Source organism: Trachypithecus francoisi, unplaced genomic scaffold (assembly GCF_009764315.1).
Source record: "Trachypithecus francoisi isolate TF-2019V2 unplaced genomic scaffold, Tfra_2.0 Lachesis_group8, whole genome shotgun sequence".
Classification (NCBI taxonomy): domain Eukaryota; kingdom Metazoa; phylum Chordata; class Mammalia; order Primates; family Cercopithecidae; genus Trachypithecus; species Trachypithecus francoisi.
This window is the reverse complement of record NW_022681473.1, coordinates 37,870,072-37,894,500: the sequence shown is the minus strand read 5'-3', so window position 1 is coordinate 37,894,500 and position 24,429 is coordinate 37,870,072. Positions and strand designations below refer to the sequence as shown.

The following is a 24,429-nucleotide window of genomic DNA, read 5'->3' as shown; positions in this document are numbered from 1 at the left end:
CTTCTTAGTATCCTGAACGTATCTCAACTATAGCAATGATTGTATTTTGTTTTAATTGCCACCTTCCATGTCAAATTCTCCTGTAGACTGTGAACTCTTCAAAACCTACTGCCTATCACCATGCCTTGTGACGTGATAAAATATTAGCCTTATTGAAAATATAAACCAACAAATGACTATTGATTAGGTAGCTTATATAATCAAGAAATACCAAGAAACTGTATCAAACCATCCTTCCTCCCTCCCCCAAAATGTATAACTATCCTGAAACCTTCACACCTCATTGTCTGTTATTGATTTAACCAACTTGCTCTGGCCTAATAAAACATAGCCCACGTGCTGACCTGTTTCTCTTTGCCAAAGTGACTTGATTAATATTAAATTCTAAAGTTTTCTCAAATATCAGAAGCACTTGAAAAGCAATGCTTAAGGAGCTGGAAAGACTGTGGTTATTTCAGTTCTGGTTACTCCTCACAGAGAGAAAAGAGTTAAAGTTAGGAATTCAGAACCAGTGGCTGGATATCAGCTCAACTTTCAGGGACAATACAGTAGTCACTGGGCCTGTGGAATGTGTTCAGTACTAACGAATATTAGCATAGTAAAAAATAATTAATGTAACTCTAGGGAGGCCTAATTTACAGTTTGCAATTTTGGTCTGGAAATTCTGGCTCATCATGCAAACTGCTATGCTTAATAACCCAGAAACTTTGGCAATATGTGCATTTATAGCCTAATTAGGCTTTCATACATACACATACCTACTAACTTCTGCCATTGTCCTTATGCAACTAGCTGGTGGAAGAGCAAGAAGTGGCTCCCTGCACCTGCATGTATCTTTTTACTACTAAAGTCACTGACTCCTACAAAAACTCCTATTTCTGCAGAAACAGCTATGCTGACGTCAAAGAAGCAATGATTTCCAGTCCACAACTACTATAAGAGGCACTGACCCATTCTTCATTCTTAAACAGGGGCTTTATTTTGTTTCTATAAAATGACACATTCCCCAGCTAGAAAAGTAAAGCATTGCTCACAGTGATATTGAGATCAGAAGTTCTCATTCTGTCATTTTTTAGGAAGGCTTACCTTCCTAGGGCAATTTTCTTACCAAGGAAGGAAGAAATCAAATGGATTAGCTAGAGTCAGGCTTTTCCTGAATTCAGTTGGTAATATCTGTGTTATTTTCGTGGGCAAATTTGCATTTCCTCTGTGTTCCACTTCCTTTGGGAGAGCCCGGTTTGAAAGCCAATTATTTTTTACATTTTTCTTTTTGTTTTTTCAATTAAGCATTTTTATGAGCATTTAATCATGAAGAATGAGAGAGCTAATGGAAGCATTTGACCTTATCTGTGTGGCACTCCCACCAAAAGGTCTATGTATTCCAGGAATATACCTTCATCTTTTTTTGCTGACCCCAAAGGATGACTTGATCCCAGAGGTTGCTTCTTATCAGGTGAAATAAGAGGAAAGAAGAGCTGTACCTACCATGTCAAAGCTCTCCTCAGCCCCCAGTCCCCAAGAATAGACATATTCTGTTCTAATCTACCATTTTGATTTTATCATCTATTTGGAGTTGAGCAATATAACTTGTCCATTAACACATACAGTATCTCAGAGTTATTTCTAAGCAGTGTCCATGCAGAGAAGCCCTAAGAACATACAGATCAAGAGCCATTCATCAGCTAAACACTATTCCCTTAACAAATGGGACATATTGAATACCTGCTATGAGCCAGACACAGTTGTAAGCAGGAGGCATATAACAGACTGGTGTGGCACCAAGGAAGAAAGGCCTAGTGACTTGAGCATTTCTAATATGAATAACATTTAATAAACTCCATTATAAATCAACAATCAACTTTAATGAACTAGCCCTTTCTCTGAGGTTATCATCCTATATAAAAAGAATGTAATCCCATCTGGTTTCTTCATTTTCTCAATTCACAGAATGTCAATACTGGGGCTCAGAGCTCCAGCTACCCACTTTGGATTTTGAAGATGTTTTAAGATATGACGAACATGCATACAAGTGGCTTTCCACCCTCAAGAAAGTAGGCATAGTACGACTCACCGGAGCATCTGACAAACCAGGAGAAGTTTCAAAACTTGGGAAAAGAATCGGTTTCCTCTATCTCACATTTTATGGGTGAGTCACCAAATGGTTTGTATTCTGCCATCACAGATAAAGTTTGAAATATTTCCCAACTGAGGAAGACCCCCTTGATTGAAGATACAGAAATTTTCATAATGTCTTGAGCAGGAAGCCAGATAAAAAGAAGAGTCTAAAAGTAGTATTTTGCTGAGAAAGATAATTTTTTAAGAGCCCAAAAGCCCAAAGACACCAGGCCCCAAAGACATCAGGCTGGTTATAAGTGGTATATGTAGTCTGCTTGGGCTGCCATAACAGAATATCACAGATCAGAAAACTTAAAACAGCAGAAATTTATTTTCTTTTTATAGTTCTGGAAACTGAAAGTCTAAGATCAAGGTACTGACAGGGTTGGTTTCTGGTGAGGCTTACATTTTCTGGCTTGCAGATGACTGCCTTCTCACTGTGTCCTCGCATGACCTTTCTTCAGTGCATAGCACACTCCTGCTGTCTGTTCTTCTTCTAATATGGACACTAGTCCTGTTAGTTTAGGGCCCAAGGCTCTATCTCCAAACATTGGGGGTTAGGCCTTCATCATATGAATCTGGGGGGACATAATTTATTCCACAACAGATGTGATGAAAGACTGTGTTTCTCCAAGACTTTACAACATATTAAACTTTATGTTAAAGTTTCTTAAACTTTTACCTCCCAAGAGTTGGCTGAAAATTAAAGTTGGGCCCTGAGAAATTAAAGTCAGTTACAGATGTGTTAAAAAGATAAAACTAACATTCATAAAATTAGTCCTATGTGCTTTAGTAAGTAACAGGGAGATATAATTGATTTTAACTTTGGAACAAGAGGCTGTTTGCATAAGAATTTCCTTGGAGGTAACAGTAATTATGGGCAGTGAAACACAACAACAGGAAACACTTATGTAGACATGGGAGTATAACTATATTTCTTTAGAGTGAGCCCCTCATGTGAGATTAATACAGTTATTCTTGGGCTCATAGAGTAGAAAGCATTGAAAGTGAAAGGAACCTTCCAACTCCGAAGGTTGTAACTGGAAGCACACGGGCTGTATTCAGATATTTGGTTTGGCCCACATGATGTTGAAAGAAAATGGAATTAGTTGTCAACACTTAAAAACCGGGAGATTTTACATTACATATGGACCTGACTTTTCTTGAAAAATCATCTCTAGCAACAACAGAGCCTAAATCCTTGCATGCCAACAATACATGGATACAAATAGAGGCTGCCTTTGAAGAGAGCATAGACTCACTCTCCAGTTTGCCAAAATCCTCCACCCTCTCCCGACCTGCAAGTGCCCTGCTACTCCTTAGGTTTGCCACTCCTAAACTAGAGTAAGACTTGGTCTGTAGATAAACAGGAGACCAAAATTATTCAGTCACTGAAATACTGCCATCTCTGCCATGTTTAGACTTAGACAACCCAGCACCTACTCTGACTCCGAAACTTACATTTACCATTAGTGGATTTGTGTTGTATAAAATTTGTATCTCCCTTACATCTGCAAGAATTTGAGCTGCCCTAGAGATTACAGCAACAACAGACAAAGGAAAGAGGGGGAAAAGTCTCAAAATTATTAAGAGCCTCAACTGTATTATGTTTTGTTCATTTAATTCTCACAACAACTTTCCAATATGAATATTATCCTTCAGTTCACTGATAAGGAAACTGAAGCCCAGAGAATTAATTTGTAACCCAAGTGCCCACAGATAGTAATAAAGGAACCAGAGTCTGTCCTATCTATGGACTTTCTACTCTACCTTGCTGCCAATAATATGAAGAAAGCACACGGAAAAGAAGAGCTTTTAGCCACTGGTGTTAAATAGGACACTTCGAAACGAATCTCTTCTAAGTCGTTTCACTTAGTTTTTATTTGCTGACAACAAACGTTTTGTATCTATTCCAAGACATTTCACAATTTAATAACAGTGGCCAAATTTTGAGATCTTTGTTGGAGTTCTCTAAACTGCCCCCCAAACCCATCACACTAGGGGTCAAATCTAAGCTTGATTTATTATGTGTGTTTTGTTTTGTTTTTGCAGGTTCTATAAAAGGGCTTAATAATTTGGCCACTGATCTAATATTGTGAAATTATTGGAATAAATACTAAAGGTCTGTTGTCAAAACAAATCAGATCTCCTACTACCATTCCATGTCCTTTATGGACCTTGCCATATAACCAGATAAGTTAACCTACCCCATCCTACCTTCCTTAGATGATCACATTTCTTACCTGAATCTCTCAAATTATACACATGCCAGAAAACGCCTTTCTTACCACCTTACCCCTTACTTCCACCACTAGTTATCAAGATCTGTCCACGTATTTTTTGACAATTTTTAATTCCCTACCTCAAGAACTGACAGAACAGTTTTGTTGTTTTTGTTATTGTTGTTTTATCTGCTTTTTTGTTTTTGTTGATGTTGTTCAGAGGATATGAAAAATAAATATTTTCTCTAATATTGTCCCCTTTTTCCATTTCTCTGCATAGTAATGTGCAGAAGTGATACTGAAGTCTGATATTTAAAAGAAGAAGGGATACTTAGAACAGTGATTTTCAACCTAAGCTGCTTATTGGAGTAGCCCATTTAAAAAATACTGACATCTGCATCCCATCTCCACAGTGTGTTTTCCTTTTTTTATTTTATTTTTTTTAACAGTACTGGTATTTGACCTGAGTATCAGGACTTTTCAAAACTCTGCAGGTGATTCTCATGTACAGCCAAGGTTGAGAACCTCTGGCTGAAAGGAAGGGAGACTTCAACAGAAGGCAGGTCTCCGTTGGGATAGAACCGGGGTGCTTTACATCATCTGAACTCTCACAATGATGTGCACTAAATGGCATTTACCACGTTATTCTTTCTACTTTGGTTGTGCCTGGACATGACATCTTCAGAACAGACTCAGTAGCTGCCTTAAACAATGTCCCTCTCTTTCGTATCTTTGTTTCTCCACTGGAAAAGTATCTTACTCTTGTTTGAAAAATAATTAGTTGGTGAGTGAGTGAGTGAATGGAATGAATAAATGCACACAATAAATAGTGGAGAAAAGAGATTAAACAACAGAAGAGGGATAGAGAAAGGAAAGTGGAACAGATTAAAAGTAAACTTTGCTCTCCATGCAGATTTTTCAAGGAAGCTTATGCTCTTGGTTAGATGCCTAAAACAATAATAGCTTGCTGATGGTGCCACGTTAGACATGCTTTCCTTGGGAAACTAATATCCACCTCGCACTTTTCCATTCAAGTAGGGTTATTAGTTTCAAAACTGTTAAACGCATGAGTCTAAAATGAAAATGAGAATGCGAATAGCTATTTTTGGTTCTTGGCTGTCATCTCAATTGCTAAGTGGTTGGTTGAATGAACAAAAAAACAGTAGATTCCAGCATTTCATGTTGTCTTCATATACAGCAGGCAAGGAATAAATGTTTAATGAATAAATCATGCCTAAATCTTTGTAAAGGACTATAAACCAGCAGATGAATGGAATAATTATTAGAATCTTTCACCATTATAAACTTACATTCAACTAAATCAAAATGGCAATAACTTTCAGGACAAAAGTGCCTGTCATTTTCCACATCTGTATTTTCTCAGATGCTTGTCATTATTTTGTCAGCACATCATCTAGACAATATTTTTTATGCAACCATGTGAAATGCTCAGTAACTTTACTGACTTGATAATGATGAATACTTTCCTGGTACAAAAGAATAAGAGTAGGTAAAGAAACTCTCATTGTCACCTTTGTCAAATACATGTAAACATGGAGCAGTATGTAAAAAGACAACCTTTCGAGAATTTAAACCTTTGATTTAGGACAATGTTTTTACAGACCAGCGCCAAAATGCCTCATCTCATGTCCTTTCTCCCCCACCAAAAAAAAGAAAATCAATGAAAATAATTTTCTGGAGCCCTTTTGGGAAAGGTGATATTATTGAAGAAATGAATTTTATGACATGACTTAATCCACTGGGAAATAGTTATTGTAAACTACATTCTACCATACACTGTCATTTTCAAGGATTATACCAAGTTAGGATGTTTTTTCAGAATGTATCCTACAAAGTTAATCCCAAAGAAAGTACAATTTCTATCCATCAAATAGAGTATCTTTCTTGAATACTAATACGTGCATGGCACTGTACTAGGCATTTTGTTGAGTTTAGATTTGGGTTTCTACTTTATGAAAAAATATCTTTTGTAATTGCTGTATGTGGGTAAATGTAAATATTTGAATTGGCTTCCTTCAAGTAATCTAAGCCAATAAGAAATTCCATAAAACCAAGGAACAGACTGAAAAGTAACCCCGGACTTTTGGCATTCCAACTGAGGGAACGTGACAGTCAATGTATGCCAACAGCAGTTCAAAGAGGGTGGATAACAGGAAGGTGATCCCCAGGATGATGCAAATCATGGTCAAGATGGGGAAATATTCATCTACCAATATGATCTTCAGACAAAATGAATCCACTTCTCAAAATTTACACAGGATACCATTGTATAAAAAGGTGTGGCAAGATAATATAAATTTAATTAAGATTATGCAATGCCATCAGCCCTTCCTCCCCATCCTCAAGCTAATTCAACTCGGACACATGCCATTTCTATGACATGCCATTCTTCCCCATTCCTGGCCATCCCCTCAATCAGTCCCTTTCTCACTTGTTTGTTCAGGACTGCTTCTTTCTCTTCCTGCTTAACCTTTTGTTTGCTACATGTATCTCTCTTGTTTTTATATCCCCTGGACCTTTATTCTGCCTACAGACAACCTGTGCCAAGTCTTCATGTCTTTTTGGCTGCTTTTTGGCCTTTCCTGCCCTTCTCAGTTGACTTACTAATATTTTTCCTCTTCCCTTCCAACCACCACACCTGCTACATCCTCCCATTGACCTGGCATCCTCTGCATCTCTCCAGCAGAAATTCTCTCCCAGCCTCTGTTCTGTGAAACCACTATCAGTACCTCATCCCCAAGCCCTGGCATTATAATAAAACAAAATAATTATATGCTCCTCACTCAAATGAACCAGTTTTGCACTCTTGATGGCCCACCAGGAAAGAGAAGTGGAAATTCCCTCCCACAAATTCATAACACAAAGTAAGGCAATTTCTATTTTTTGTTGCAGATTCTATTTTTAGTAGTAATACATGCACTATATTAACAAAAGAAAATGAACAGCACTCATGTAAGATGTCACTACTGTTGTTATTGTTGTTGTTGTTGTTGTTGTTGTTGTTTGGCTGAACTGTACCAATGCATGGTCTTTTCATACTATAATTCTGGTAAGATAATATCGAGAAGTTCAGACAATCTTCTCTAAAATGGCAAAACTCAAACCCTGAAAATTCCTTTTTAATGAGTTGGACAACTAAATAGACTGGAGAGGCCAGGGAATTATTATTTACAGAAGCTCATCTGTGAGTATGTGTGTGTACATGACAGAGAAAGAGAGAGAAAGAAAGACTTGGTGGGAAGAGTACAGTGTCATTTTTAAAAATATTTGTCAACTATATTTTATATTATTAATTATCCTCCTTGTAACTCTATCAGTCAAAAATAACCTTTGAAAACTAAGAAGGCATGTAACATTGCCATTGCCACTGTCATGTTGGGCTCCTTATAGGCATAAATGGTGGCATAATCAGGGTTGCATCTTTACTGTTAACTCAGCACCTGACACACAATTATCTCTCAGGAAATTTTAATGAAAGGAAATATGTGCTAAGTAAGATATTGTAGACTTCCATCTGAACAAGACAACAAAAACTCTTTGACAACATTGTCAAAATTTGTCAGTCCATAATTTAAAAATTAACCTCATGGGCAACTCAAAGTGACTCTTCTTCCTCAAAAAGTCAAGCAGAAGAGAAAAAAAATTCTAACCTTAGCTAGCAAGACATCTTTCTTTTTAGAACTGAGCCCAGAAGTTCAGATTTGTTTTTTTTTCTAAGAATGTTTTATTTGCTGGCATCAGCAAATTGCATTAATACATGTAATAAGGGTTACACTGGTAAGAATAATGGGATAAAACTGGAAACAAAAATCTGAGATATGAACTTCAAGGAATCAAATAAAGAAGGCAAGAGGCAATAGGAAAAGGAGATAAGATAAATGTGGATCTTGGTGGTAGTCAAATTTTATCTTGTATAGCATTGCATGGAAGCTATATAACTGCTGAATAAAACTTATAAGGCCACAAGCTTATAGTAGAAAATATAGGTAAATACTTTGGAAACTTTATGCCCAAAAAGTTTAGGAAGAATTGGGGACCCAGTGCCCTAGAGCATCTGTACTGGATTACTTTCTCGAAAGCTGCTCGAGGATCAACAGGGAAGCAGTCTAATCATGGCTTCACCATGGGCTGTTTGTAAGTGAGAAGTCAATCTGAGCTTTTCATGTACTTTCCCAGATCTCTCTGATTCTCCTCTACTGAGGACTTGCCTCACTCTTTCTGCAGGGGTGTTTTAATACTTGCTATGTCCTTTGAGGTCCTTGGGTGAAAGTTTGTTGGAAAAATGTAGAATGCTACTACTACTGCCCAGTGTTATATCTTCATGAGTTCCTTGCATGCAAGCTTCATTGGATAAATAAAATAAGGTCAAATAGAAATGTGTCTAGTGAGCTGTTTATCTAATTCACCAGCCAGACCAGTTAAGGATTTGCAATATTGAAATGGCCTCTGGGAAGTACAACTACAATATATAGCTTTCCAGCATCCACTAGACTTCTGCTCACATTTCTGAAAGATGTCTTGTAAGCCAACCCAGCAGCATTTCACACATTAGATTGTATTCGAGGATGTACAAGTGAAAAATATTACTATTTCTTGGCATCTCGCCCCTAAGAAATTGCTCCTACCATAAGTACTGCCTTACAAATCTGACTTTGAAACAGCTACTTGTTTGAAATACTTGTTACCAGAAAACATTTGTGAAGTGTGGGGATTGGAGAAAGAAAAAACAAGTTTACCCATTTGTTGATGTTTCTAATTAGGAAATTGCTTGAGAAAACCACACAGCTCTTCTTGAATAAAAATGGCTTCTGGGTTATGAAAAATCAACCTAGAAATAATTCAAACTTGAGAAGAAGACAAAAAAAATTGCCTGAGTTCTAAATTTAATTGTAATCTCATTTTACTTTTTAAACATTTACACTGGGGCCAGGTGCGATGATTCAAGCCTGTAATCCCAGCACTTTGGGAGGCCAAGACAGGCGGATCAGGAGGTCAGGAGATCAAGACCATCCTGCCTACCAAGGTGAAACCCGGTCTCTACTAAAAAACACGCAAAAAAAACTAGCCGGACAAGGTGGCGGGAGTCTGTAGTCCCAGCTACTCGGGAGGCTGAGGCAGGAGAATGGCGTAAACCCGAGAGGCGGAGCTTGCAGTGAGCTGAGATCCGGCCACTGCACTCCAGCCTGGGCGACAGAGCGAGACTCCATCTCAAAAAAAAAAAAAAAATTTACACTCGGACTCCTTAATAACTTAATGTGCTAATTATAATGCTTTGATAGAGGGACCCCAAAAACTCTTTAAAATGTGTATTCTAGTAAGTATTAGGGTTTCTTAAGCAGAGTAACAAGCTATGTTCTTTGAGCCATTGTGAACCTCAGCTTATGTTATCAGCCAAGATCCAGTCTCCAGGGTTCCCTTTGTAATATTAAGTTTCATAGTAATTAATACTGCTGCCAACAAAACCCCTTGAGTATGAAGTCATCTCATGAATGAAAGGAAAAATAATCTCTGTATCGCATGCTCTTTTAGAAATCACTTGAGGAAATGTATGAGATAACCAATTAAGGCAATTGCTTTTCAACGAGTCCTCTGATACCCCACCCCACACCCAACACACACACATACAACCTTCCTTCCTTGCTTGTACTCTGTGCAGCCAGGACAGATTGCTGTTATTGGGATGATAGAAATATTTTTTTATTAAGCCCCTTTTATGTACTAAGTTTTGAGCTCAGCGGTTTACTGCTCAGCACCAAACTTATGTCAATGTAGCTATTCATTTTGGTTGTCTGAAGTCCATTCTTAGTAACAGAATAGATTCTTTTGAATCTTCACAATTCTGAGAAGAATCATTAACCCATCATCCCCAAAAAAATGAGGCGGAAGAATCAGGCTACAAACCCAGGTTTACTTGACTCAACAGCCTGCAGTCTTTCCTTTATACCATGCTGCTATGGTGGTTCATTGTTATCTATCTAACATTTGTCTCCTAATTTCCAATGCCATAATAACTGTTGATTGCTCAGATGCAAGGAGATAATCAGACAGCATTTATAGAAATTTATCAAATTAAGTCAGAATGACAGCACCAGAATATTCATTGCTTTCTCCTACGTTGAAATTAGCACCAACCATTTACATAAAGAGAAAATGGCAATTGATACAGAATCAAAAAACATGTTATTCAATCTTTCCCATTAAAAAATCAAAACTAAAACCCAATTCTTGTTCTAATAAAATGTATTAAGTAAAATTTGACTGCCTCCAACTCAAAAAGAACCCTACTAAATATATTTAATGTGGAATTCTCATTCATTATTTCACTTTTTTGCAATGCACTACATTATTTGTTTTTCATAATGAAGTCTTTGGGGCTTCCTTTGAAGCAAATTGCTATAACTTTTTCTTTATGTTTTTACAGGTGGTTGCCATCCTTCTATCACTACCTGACTTCATTTTTATTACTGGCAGTATTATTAACCTTTAAAAATAAATGTACAACAAAGATATCTTTTTTCAATTTTATTTATTTTATTTTTAAATTATTTTTGCAGCTTTATTGAGGTATGAGAGACAAAAATTGTATATATTTACAGTGTACAACATGACATTTTGATTGCCACGATCAACCTGATTAACATATCCATTCTTTCACATCATTATCTTTATATTTTGTGGCAAAAAGACCTGTCATCTACTTTGTTAGGAAATTTCAAGTATATGATACATTATTATCAACTATTGTCACCATGCTATTCTTTAGGTCTCCAGTACTTATTCATATAATAACCAAAGATTTCTACCCTTTTGACAAATATCTCCCCTTTTCTCCTACTCCCATCCCTTGTAACCACTGTGCTATTCTGTTACTAAGAATGGGCTTCAGACAACCAAAATGAATAGATACATTGACATAAGTTTGGTGCTGAGCAGTAAATTTATGTTTACGTGAATTAAATTGTAGGGGAGAAAAAAAAGATATTGAACAGCAAAAAAATAGAAAAAGCAAACTGCAGTGCTAAGGATGCATGTGGTTGATAATACTCTAAACCAGGAAAGAAAGGAAGTGAACACCATAAAATTTAGGAAAGCTGTTGCATTTGGGGAGAAAAGTGAGGTTTGTGTTTGGTAATATAGGTTTCTCATGGTAAAATACAATACAGATATAGAAAATCACATAAAATAAATGTATAGCTTAATGGACTATCATAAGGCAAACACCCTTAAACATCAGCCAGGTCAAAAAACGGAACATTGCCAGCCACCCCAAAACCCATTGACACATCCCAACCAAGCATAAACCTTGCCTTTTTCCCAAATGTAACGACTTTCCTAAGTTTTATGGTGTTCACTTCCTTTCTTTCCTGGTTTAGAGTATTATCATCAACATGCATCTTTACCACTGCAGTTTGGTTTTTCTACTTTTTAGTTTTTCAGTGTCTCTTTTTCCTCCCCTACAATTTAATTCACGTAAACATAAATTTACTGCTCAGCACCAAACTTACGTCAACGTATCTATTCATTTTGGTTTTCTGAAGTCCATTCTCTTGTAAATTCCTAAGGAAGGCCTCGCAGGGACAGTGTTCTCTGAATTCATGTATATTGACAGCAGTTTTAAGGCCTTTATACTTGAAAATTGGCTTGGCTAAATATAAATTCTTGGCTCACAGCATCTTTAATATGTCACTTATGGTTTTATTGGTAATATGATTTTCTTTTCCTTAAAAGTAATTTAATGGCCGGGCACCGTGGCTCACACCTGTAATCCCAGCACTTTGGGAGGCTAAGGCAGGCGGATCACTAGGTCAGGAGCTTGAGACCAGCCTGGCCAACATAGTGAAACCCTGTCTCTACTAAAAATACGAAAAAATAGCTGGGCGTGGTGGTGGGTGCCTGTAATCCCAGCTACTTGGGAGGTTGAGACAGGAGAATTGCTTGAACCCGGGAGGCAGAGGTTGCAGTGATCATGCCACTGCACTCCAGCCCGGGCAACAGTGTGAGATTCCATCTCAACAACAATAAAAAAATAGTAATTTGACATTTTTACCTGGATTTTGAATTTTTGTTGTTGTTGTTTAAATGTCCAGTAATTTTATAGACTATGGCTTGATATTGATTTTTCTGGGACAGCTTTTTCTGGGAGGATATGATTTGCTTTAGGGCAGCCTTAATTACTTTTTTTCAGAAAATGTTTCTTGAATCACATTTTTTAGTATCCATTCTGTTCCTTTGCTTTGGGCTTCTTCTTTTGAGGACTCATGCATATCTTAAGGCTTCTTTGCATGTCCTTTTGTTACTTTCTCTCAAATCATTTCTATTGATTTCTTTTAAATTGTTCTCCCTCTTATCTCCTAGTTACCTAAAGGCTTGTTACACTTATTTGATCTTGCATTCCTTCTAATTTAGTCGTTGTTTAAGGACTTTTTAAAGATTTTTCCTTTCCTAATACATCAGTCCATTTTTGAGTTTCTAATTCTGATGTTGGTTATTCTTTTACATATTGGACCATTTTGATAAAGACTTTTGGATTCATTAGACGTAGTTGTTTAAAAAAACAGAAGTTAGAAAAAAATAATATTTTATCTTTTTTATTGGGGGTGGCCTGTCCTTCTGACATGTACTGCCTGTCTGTAGGTATGCTATTTTGCTACTAATCTTGAGTTTTTCTCTTAAAATAATTTTGAGCTTAAACCTTGATTTTTTTGTTGTTGTTGCTAATTTTATGTGAAACTTGTTTTCCTAACTGTTAAAAGGAGACATGATTCAGAAACCTTATTTAATTTATGATTTTAAGCTATATTTCAAAACTGGCTGACAACTTTCTAAGACCTTCTAGTTCCTCTCCTTTACTTTTATGAGGACCTTGTTTTTTTCTTTGTCTATATTGTTCTTGTACCACTCAATATGCACTCTTCTCAGAAGGAAGGTCATGGAAGGGAGATTTATCTGGTTAGTTTCTAGAATTCATGAATTCCAAACTATTCAGATCCCTTACCATGGACCGTAGGTACTCAGCTATACTGGAATGTAGAAATCCCCTCCCAAGTGTAACTGCCATTCTCACATTGCCCCACTGCACTGTCGAGTAAACACCTGTTAGTGGTTTGGGAATGTTTTAGATCCATCATGTACCCAGTTGCTTCTCTCTGCTTTCTCCTGCATAGTTGCCAATATCATATAGGTCTTGTGGTTTTGAAAGGTTTGTCTCTATCCCCTCCTATTTCCTGGTTCATGGGAATATCTTGTCACTTAATTTTTGTTTAGACGTTGTCACTGAATTCTTGAATTTTCACTCTAGATGTTCTATAGGGATAATTTAGAGAGATTCTTTTAAATTATGTCACCACTATCATTTAAGAAACCTCTCTCTTTACTTTATATCTTTAGGTCTTGTGGAGATTTCTGTATTAGTTTAACGGACTGAGTAATAGCTATTCTAGAGATCAGAAAGGTTATCTTTGTTTCCCTAGTTTGTGTTTGGGGATACTAATTCTCACCTTAAGAAATGGCATGAATCATGCAATGCCCATGTATTATACTCATGTAACAAACCTGCCCTTGTACCCCCAGATCTAAAATAAAAGTTGAAATTATTTTTAAAAAGGCATAAACTCTTTCTTTTTCAGGGATGGATTAAATGTCAATTAATGTCTATAATGAAAGAAGAACTCAAAAGAGAGTTACTTTTTAAAACACAACTCTTGAAATTTTGCCAAGCATTGTTTACAAATAACTGTAAGCACTTCTCCCTAGAAGTAAAGAATAAAAATGGTTAATGGCCAAAGTATTCATTATTACAATGTACTTAAAATATACAGTGTAAACCAAAATTAAAGTTTATAGTCAATCAGGAAGTAGCACGATTTATTATTCTAGAATCCACGTCTTTACTCAACAAACATTTTTGGCACTGGGTTAAATGCTATGAGACAAAGAATTTGTTTGGGCCGGGCGCAGTGGCTCACATCTGTAATCCCAGCACTTTGGGAGGCCGAGGCGGGCGGATCACAAGGTTAGGAGATCGAAACCATCCTGGCTAACACGGTGAAACTCCGTTTCTACTAAAAATACAAAAGAATTACCCGGGCTTGATGGCCGGCACCTGTAGTCCCAGCTACTCAGGAGACTGAGGCAGGAGAACGGCATGAACCCGGGAGGCGGAGCTTGCAGTGAGCTGAGAACAGGCCACTGCACTCCAGTCTGGGTGGCAGAGCAAGACTCCGTCTCAAAAAAAAAAAAAAGAAGAATTTTGAACTCAGTTTCTAAAGGAATGAGTTTTTTTGAGACTTTACAGGACAACAGTGGAAGCAGAATTTGAACAGAAGCTAAGGATAGCCATAGAGCAAACTCTCTCCACTCTGGCCCACATTGAACTTCAACTTCCTCTCCTAGGTGATGTTCCTTCCCTCCACTGGGCCTTCCCACATGCTATTTCTCCTTCCTGCAATGACCTTTACTCTTCTCTTTGCCTAGGTAAATCCTACTCAGTCTTCAGGTCTCCATTTAGTCTTTATTTCCTACTCTCATAACATGGTGTACTTTAGCTTTGTAAGATAAATCATACTAATTCATCCTCCCCATAGACTGTAAATTCCATGCGGTACAAGTACCATGTCTATTCCATTCACTTCTGGATCCCCAGTTTCTGGACCATTGTAGGTGTCTAATAAATGATAATGGAAAAATAAATATATGGAGCTCTGGTGAGTGACTACATCTAGGAATTCATATGTGGAAGTGCTGTAACTAGAGTAAGCAATATAATATTCCTTTGATTAATTAACTACAAAATGTATTTTTTGCTTTTTAGCTAGCAGATCATATTTGATATTGAAATTTTGAAATATAAACAATATATGGGCATTGTATTTTAGATCCAATGGGATGAGTAATAATGTTCAAAAGAAGGCATTCTTACATAATCTGATGAGAAGAGCTTGCAGCAAGTGGATCAGAGGTTGCAACTGTTGGCAAAAATAAATCCAGGTTTGCACTCATAAAACATCCTTTTGTATAAAAATTACTTTTAAAAAGGAAAAGTTTACAAATTAATCCAGCATGATTTTCTAAGTGTGAACCATTAATCAAAAGAGTGTTGGCTAGGTGATGGGATTCACACCTGTAATCCCAGTGCTTTGGGATGCTGAGGCAGGAGGATGGCTTGAGGCCATGAGTTCAAGACCAGGCAGGACACCAGAGCAACACACTGTCCCAACAAAAATAAAAATAAAAGCATATTAGCCCAGGCATGGTAGCACATGTCTGCTAACCAGGAGGCTGAGACAGAAGGATTACATGAGACCAGGAGTTTGAGGTTTCAGTGAGCTATGATCACACCATGGCATACTCCAACCTGGGTGACAGAGCAAGACCCTGACTCAAAAAACAAGTGTAAAACTTATCACCAAAGGTATAAGGAACAAATCCCATGACACTGCATTTTTAAAAAATAAGACATCACCAAGATATAAAGAACAAATTCAGCAAAAACAATATTCAAGTATTCCACAAGCACTGAAGGAACTGAATTTGTCACAAAACGTTATTAATATCTTGATTATCTATGACTAGTCATCTGTGTTTGGGCAAATTTAGTAAATTAGCATTCAATTCAATCTCATGAAATATTCGCTAAAAGTTATTTAAAGTACAGGAGCTTTTGACAAAAAATATTGAATAGACAATAAAATGTAAGGGAAAGTTTAGTGAGATGTTGAGAATGACACAAATGGCTCAGTGGAAACACTTAGGTTTGTTTAAAACAGCATCTTTGATAAAAGCAGGATAATTTGCAGAGTTTCAGTCACTCACCCCAGCGCAATAGTAAACAAGTCTATACCACTGGGTTAAGATATTATGTTGAGCTTGCCTCTTCAGTTTTAAAAGAATCTGGCCCCATACCTCTACTTCAGTCACGGCCATTCTTAGTAATCTGCTTGAGTTGTTGCCTTACTTGGAATAGCATTAGAATCTGTCTCGAATGAGAGGTGCATGTAAATACACCTTCATCTCACCAAGGCCTCACCATTAGGTTTTTTAAAAGTTCCTTCATGACAAATGAATCACATTTGCACCTGTTTCTCCATCCAAGTACTAACCAGGCCCAATCCTGCTTAGCTTCAAGGTCAGGCAAGTTCGGGGTTATATGGTGCAAATATGTTTGCATTTTATTTCTGCTGTGTTTTCTTGGAGATGTGGATTTGGGATGCATAAGTAAGAACTTAGTGTCCTCAACAATCAGTAGCAGCCTTCTTGGCATAATTCATTTCTATGACAAGGTAGAAAGGTAAAACAGATGACATTTCTGGGATTTTTCCAGACTTGTGCTATGACCATTAGGAGAATGTTTATGATTGGAATTGGTGAGCTCCTTTCATGGGATTTATCATAAGATGTGAGCATAGACTTTTAGGCTACACATCCCATACCGCGCCTAAGACACTCTAGGGCTAATAAATGTTTTATCATTCCCTACCAGTTAGCTCAGAGGGTCAGAGAACTGCTCTGGTGAAGCCAAGTCACAGACCCCCATCCCTGTAGAGGCCAATGAATGTCAAAGAAAAAATCTGTTCTCTGGCTAATGCTTACACCTTGAATCTCAACCAGGTTTTGGCTGCAGTAAAATTCCGTCAATTTACCCTTGATCATAGAAGGAACCAGGAAAAAGTATGTAGGTGAATCAGTGCAAAACCATCACCACTCTTGAAAAAGAATCCAAATGGTCATTTCCTGTTGATCGTGTCAACAGCAGCATTTTCTTAGTCAGAAGATATGCATTCTGCACCTTGATGAAATTACTTTTTGACCTCCTTAAATCTCTTCTCATATGTTGACTATTTTTCAAATGCCAGTGTTGACAGTCATTTGGATCTGTATTTTGTATGGTCTATGGAGTGGCATGAACTTCACAGAGAACATGTATTTCTTGGCGACTCTCACTGCAATATAATGGATTGTATGACTCATGTTTGAAATGAGTTGCAGCAGACTATAATACTCCTCATCTTTTTTCACTCAGCCTGTTTCCAGTTCATGGCCACATATGGAGGGATGCTTGACCCTTAGTGAAAGATATATCAGGTGTTCTACCCTAATTGTAAATGAGAAAAATAGAGCAAAATAGTCAATTTTATCTTCAATCCCAGGGAACAGGTAAGGAACTCTTTTTCCCATTAAGAAAAATATCCCCACATGTGAGAAGAGATTATAGATTGTATTCCCACTCTCCTCCTGCCACTACCACCCTACTAATACCCTTTACTACATACCGTATGAAAATGAAAGCTCATAAAAGTCACCCCCTCCCTGCTTACACTCATTCAGTCAAAATGTATTGGTTCCCTGCTTTAGAACTGGCACTGGTTTTGTTAATGGTAGGAGATCAAAAGTATTTGTTGTACACTAAAAGAGTTTACAGTCCAGAAGAGGAAGCAGAATTATGTATTTGTATATTTAAATGAGCTTAGACTCTTTAAAAATTATAACCATCTTCATAAAACACCTAACATATTCAGATCTAATAAATGGCATGAATAAAACATGCTTATGAGAGTTCTGAGTGTAGGAGTAAATACTGGGTAATTATGAGAATGAGAGGAAGGAAAAGTCCTATGGGGCATCTCCTGTGTGTCAGACATACACTTTCTTATTTGCTACAAATTTTTGAAATACATTATTGCTCTATTTTCCAAATATATAAATTGGGGGCTCAGAAATAATAGATGGATTGTCCAAGATTATATAGTTGTGAATTAGAAACCAAGGCTTTGAAGCCAGCGCAGTTTGAACCTAAAGACCAAGACTTTTTCTAGAATTGAGATTATGAAATAGTTGGAACCTGAGCTAGATTTTCATTAACGATTACAGAGATGGGGAAAACAACAGGAAAAAAAGGACAGAAAAAGAAACCAGAAAAAAAGGCAGGAAAGTCTGTAGTGCTAAAATCAACATGATTAGAACAGATGACTCAAGTATGGCAATAGCTGGCAGGTTAGAAAATTGCACTGGGTTCTTGAATTCTGGATCAGCAGCACTGAATTCTATCCTTCTGGGACTGAAGAATCAGTAAGAGCTTCTGATAGAGAAATGGCAAAATGAACATGAAGCACTAGAAAGGTTTGCCTGGTTGTAGTACGTATTGTATGGGGGAATACCAGAGGCAGAGTAGAATACCAGCCTAGAGTGACTTTCTGGGAAGCTAAAACATCCAGACCAAGGGTCATCTTTTGTGTGCTCATTTGTCCATATGTGAATGGAGATTTTTTTAAGCACTTATTTAAAAGTTTTTTAAATTAGGTGAAGCAAACTTCCTCCTCAACCAGATAATAAATTTTTATATAGTGAATCTCAATAAATAGGACCTCCCTCACCTGGTTTCTAAAGCTGAAAACCTTGGCATCATTCTGGACTCCATTTCTCTCATATCCTACATCCAATTTGTCAGAGAATCCTGGTAACTCTACCTTTCAAGATCAAATTCAATCATTCTCTCCTATGCATGCAGCCATAGTTAGGAGAGAATCATTATGATTCTCATGTTTAGGAGAGAACTGGTTGCCATCATCTCTCCCTCCTCCCACCTTTTTCCCAGTACCATCTACCCCTTACTCAGAGGCTAGAGCAATTCTTTGAAACGACAATTCCAATGTATAATTTACGTAATGGAAAACTTCAATGGCTTCCCATCACATGTAAACCAAAATCTCAAGTCCTCATCCTAGACCCCAAAGCCCTTTGGAAACTGGCTTCTCTCGGTGCATCTGGAACATTTCCCACTCTTGATTCCCTGGTGACTCTGTCTCAACCATGCTGCCCTTGTTCTGCCCTTGTTCTTCCACAAACACACTAGACATACTCCAAACTCAAAACCTCTTCACTTTGGGTTCCTCTGCCTAAAATACATCTCCCAGAAATTCACATTTCTCCTTCCCTTATTTTGCTTGGGTTTCTGTGGGGAAAATGCCACCTATTCATAGAGCACTTCCCACAGCATCATCTCTGTAAAAATACTTCTCCGGCCCCATTCCTTATCTCTTTACCTTGCCTCATTTTCTTTGTAGAACCTATCTCTATTAAATTTAACAATTACTTTTCTGTCTTTTTGTTCCCTGCTATATCTCTGATGCTAAATCAATGACTGAAATAGAAAAGGTGTTCAATGTTTATTTATTCAAAGATAATTTGATGCATATGAATATATATTAATAGGCATTATAACAGCAATCAAATGGCATGTATATATAGTGGACATTTTTCAAGCCATATTTGGTTTATTTTTAAACATGGCCTCCTTTCAATTACTCATTGTCTGGATCTTCCAAGGATAATAGCTTACAAAGTCTGAATAATGGTTTATTTTCTTGCTACAGAGTTGCAAGTAACCTTAGTTCTTTTTTTAACTCATCTTTTCTTTAGCTTTTAAGCTAAGGTATTTTTTAATTTGGGTAAAATTTATCATAACAATAAAATTAATCATTTTGTGGTACATAGATACCATGGAATACTACACAGCCATATGAAAGAACAAAATCACAGCCTTTGCAGCAACATGGATGCAGCTGGAGGCCATTCTTGTAAGCAAATTAATAACTGAACAGAAAACCAAATACTACGTGTTCTCACTTAGAAGTGGGAGCTAAACATTGGGTACTCATGGACATAAAGATGGCAACAATAGACACTGGGGACTACTAGAGGCAGGAGGGACAGAAAGGGAAAGAGCTGAAAAATTACCCATTGGGTACTATGCTCAGTATCTGGGTGATGGGATCAATCTTACCCCAAACCTCAGGATCATGCAGTATACCCATCTAACAAGTCTGCACATGCACATGTACCCCCTGAAACTAAAAGCTGAAATTATTTTTTTAAATAGCCATTTTAAAGTGTAATTAGCTTTATTTAGTATATTCTGCTGTGTGCCATTTAATACATTCACAATTTTGTGCAAATATCCCCTCTATCTAGTTTAATACATTTTCATACATCATATTTTTTAAACTATTCAATTTGGAATGATAGGAAACAAATTTGTTATATTACAAATGGTAAAGAAAGAGAAATAATCAAATGTTTATCTCATCATCGCTCTGTAAGCTGTTATACTGAGCAACCAAATAGTGCATGAGAAAAAGTGGCTCCCTTTAAAAGTATTCTGAGTGATAAATCTTTTTAAAAAGAGTATCAGTTTGATATTTCATTGTTTGAAACCCTTGATGAACTAACGAATATAGCCATTGAATATGAACAGTACAAACATCAAAAAAGAAACACAGCCAGGCGTTATGTGTCTTGCAATACAAGAACATACTGTCATCTGTGGCTTTGCCAAAGAGAAAGAATAGAGACTGTCGAAGACTCTGCATTTCGCTGCCAGTTTCCAGAAACTGCACCATGAGTACGTACTCAATGAAGTCCAGACTGTGGGAAACTCTGTAGGTCAAATTCCCTAAGTTCTTCAACAATTGTAAGGAGCACAGTTTGAAGGAAAAACTAGTAGATTAATAGACTTAAAACATATAACAATTATTATTAATGAGCAAGTTCAAACATAGTGTCCTTGGATGAACATTTGGGTGATAAAATTGTAAAGAAAAGCAAGGAAATGATAACTATAGAAGTCACAGTCATAGTTACTTTGGAGAAGGCAGAAGTGTCTGTGACTGCAACGGGGCACACATAGTACCTAAAGTTTTATTTATTGACCTGAGCAAAAGTTTCGAGAGTGTAATTTGAAAATTGAGTTTCTCAGATAAATACACAAATGGAACAGAATAGAGATCCCAGAAATAATGCTACACACCTACAACCCTCTGATTTTCAACAAAGTAGACAAAAACAAGAAATGTGGAAAGGACTCCTTATTCAATAAATGGTGCTGAGATAACTGGATAGCCATAAGCAGAAGATTAAAATGGGATCCCTTCCTTAAACCACATACAAAATTCAACTCAAGATGAATTAAAGACTTAAATGTAAAACCTAAAACTATAAAAACTCTGGAAGATAACCTGAGAAATACCATTCTAGACATAGGACCTGGCAAAGATTTCATGATGAATATAACAATAACAACTGCAACAAAAACAAAAATTGACAAATAAGACCTAATTCAACTAAAGAGCTTCTACACAGCAAAAGAAACTAACAACAAAGTGAACAGACAACATATAGAATGGAATAAAATATTTGCAAAGTATGCATCTGACAAAGGTGTAATATCCAGAATCTATAAGGAACTTAAACAAATTTACAAGCAAAAAACAACCCCATTAATAAGTGGGCAAAAAACATGAACAGACACTTTTCAAAAGAAGACACAGCCAACAAGCATATGAAAAAGTGCTTAACACCACTAATCATTCGAGAAATGAAAATCAAAACCACAATGAAATACCATCTCATACCAGTCAGGATGGCTATTATAAAAAGTTAAAAAAATAACAGATGCTGGTGAGGTTGTGGAGAAAAGGAACACTTACTTTCCTGCTGGCGGGAAAGTAAATCAGTTCAACCATTGTGGAAAGCAGTTTGGCAGTTTCTCAAAGACCTTAAAAACATTACCATTTGACCCAGAAATCCCACTATTGAGTGTATACCCAAAGGAATATAAATTGTTCTACTGTAAAGAACACGTACGCATGCATATGTTCATTGCAACACTATTCTCAATAGCAAAGACATAGAAGCAACCTAAATGTCCATCAGTGATATATTGAATAAAATAAATATGGTACATATACACCATGGAATACTACACAGCTATATAAAAGAACAAGATTATGTCTTTGGAGCACCATGGATGGAGCCAGAGGCCATTATCCTAAGCAAACTAACACAGGAACAGAAAACCAATACTACGTGTTCTCACTTAGAAGTGGGAGCTAAACATTGGGTACTCATGGACATAAAGATGGCAACAATAGACACTGGGGACTACTAGAGGCAGGAGGGACAGAAAGGGAAAGAGCTGAAAAATTACCCATTGGGTACTATGCTCAGTATCTGGGTGATGGGATCAATCTTACCCCAAACTCAGGATCATGCAGTATACCCATCTAACAAGTCTGCACATGCACATGTACCCCCTGAAACTAAAAGCTGAAATTATTTTTTTAAATAGCCATTTTAAAGTGTAATTAGCTTTATTTAGTATATTCTGCTGTGTGCCATTTAATACATTCACAATTTTGTGCAAATATCACCTCTATCTAGTTTAATACATTTTCATACATCATATTTTTTAAACTATTCAATTTGGAATGATAGGAAACAAATTTGTTATATTACAAATGGTAAAGAAAGAGAAATAATCAAATGTTTATCTCATCATCGCTCTGTAAGCTGTTATACTGAGCAACCAAATAGTGCATGAGAAAAAGTGGCTCCCTTTAAAAGTATTCTGAGTGATAAATCTTTTTAAAAAGAGTATCAGTTTGATATTTCATTGTTTGAAACCCTTGATGAACTAACGAATATAGCCATTGAATATGAACAGTACAAACATCAAAAAAGAAACACAGCCAGGCGTTATGTGTCTTGCAATACAAGAACATACTGTCATCTGTGGCTTTGCCAAAGAGAAAGAATAGAGACTGTCGAAGACTCTGCATTTCGCTGCCAGTTTCCCAGAAACTGCACCATGAGTACGTACTCAATGAAGTCCAGACTGTGGGAAACTCTGTAGGTCAAATTCCCTAAGTTCTTCAACAATTGTAAGGAGCACAGTTTGAAGGAAAAACTAGTAGATTAATAGACTTAAAACATATAACAATTATTATTAATGAGCAAGTTCAAACATAGTGTCCTTGGATGAACATTTGGGTGATAAAATTGTAAAGAAAAGCAAGGAAATGATAACTATAGAAGTCACAGTCATAGTTACTTTGGAGAAGGCAGAAGTGTCTGTGACTGCAACGGGGCACACATAGGTACCTAAAGTTTTATTTATTGACCTGAGCAAAAGTTTCGAGAGTGTAATTTGAAAATTGAGTTTCTCAGATAAATACACAAATGGAACAGAATAGAGATCCCAGAAATAATGCTACACACCTACAACCCTCTGATTTTCAACAAAGTAGACAAAAACAAGAAATGTGGAAAGGACTCCTTATTCAATAAATGGTGCTGAGATAACTGGATAGCCATAAGCAGAAGATTAAAATGGGATCCCTTCCTTAAACCACATACAAAATTCAACTCAAGATGAATTAAAGACTTAAATGTAAAACCTAAAACTATAAAAACTCTGGAAGATAACCTGAGAAATACCATTCTAGACATAGGACCTGGCAAAGATTTCATGATGAATATAACAATAACAACTGCAACAAAAACAAAAATTGACAAATAAGACCTAATTCAACTAAAGAGCTTCTACACAGCAAAAGAAACTAACAACAAAGTGAACAGACAACATATAGAATGGAATAAAATATTTGCAAAGTATGCATCTGACAAAGGTGTAATATCCAGAATCTATAAGGAACTTAAACAAATTTACAAGCAAAAAACAACCCCATTAATAAGTGGGCAAAAAACATGAACAGACACTTTTCAAAAGAAGACACAGCCAACAAGCATATGAAAAAGTGCTTAACACCACTAATCATTCGAGAAATGAAAATCAAAACCACAATGAAATACCATCTCATACCAGTCAGGATGGCTATTATAAAAAGTTAAAAAAATAACAGATGCTGGTGAGGTTGTGGAGAAAAGGAACACTTACTTTCCTGCTGGCGGGAAAGTAAATCAGTTCAACCATTGTGGAAAGCAGTTTGGCAGTTTCTCAAAGACCTTAAAAACATTACCATTTGACCCAGAAATCCCACTATTGAGTGTATACCCAAAGGAATATAAATTGTTCTACTGTAAAGAACACGTACGCATGCATATGTTCATTGCAACACTATTCTCAATAGCAAAGACATAGAAGCAACCTAAATGTCCATCAGTGATATATTGAATAAAATAAATATGGTACATATACACCATGGAATACTACACAGCTATATAAAAGAACAAGATTATGTCTTTGGAGCACCATGGATGGAGCCAGAGGCCATTATCC

General features: G+C 36.7%; 1 protein-coding gene across 3 annotated transcripts in view; it reads left to right on the top strand.

Moving 5' to 3' along the window:
- The window catches only part of BBOX1 (gamma-butyrobetaine hydroxylase 1), a 102,117-nt gene that overhangs the window by 62,542 nt on the left and 15,146 nt on the right, over nt 1–24,429 (top strand). For all 3 annotated transcript variants that reach the window (XM_033205483.1, XM_033205482.1, XM_033205481.1), the window contains exon 4: nt 1,948–2,146. In XM_033205483.1, coding sequence (XP_033061374.1) covers nt 1,948–2,146 — 199 coding nt within the window. The remainder of the gene's footprint in view (nt 1–1,947; nt 2,147–24,429) is intronic.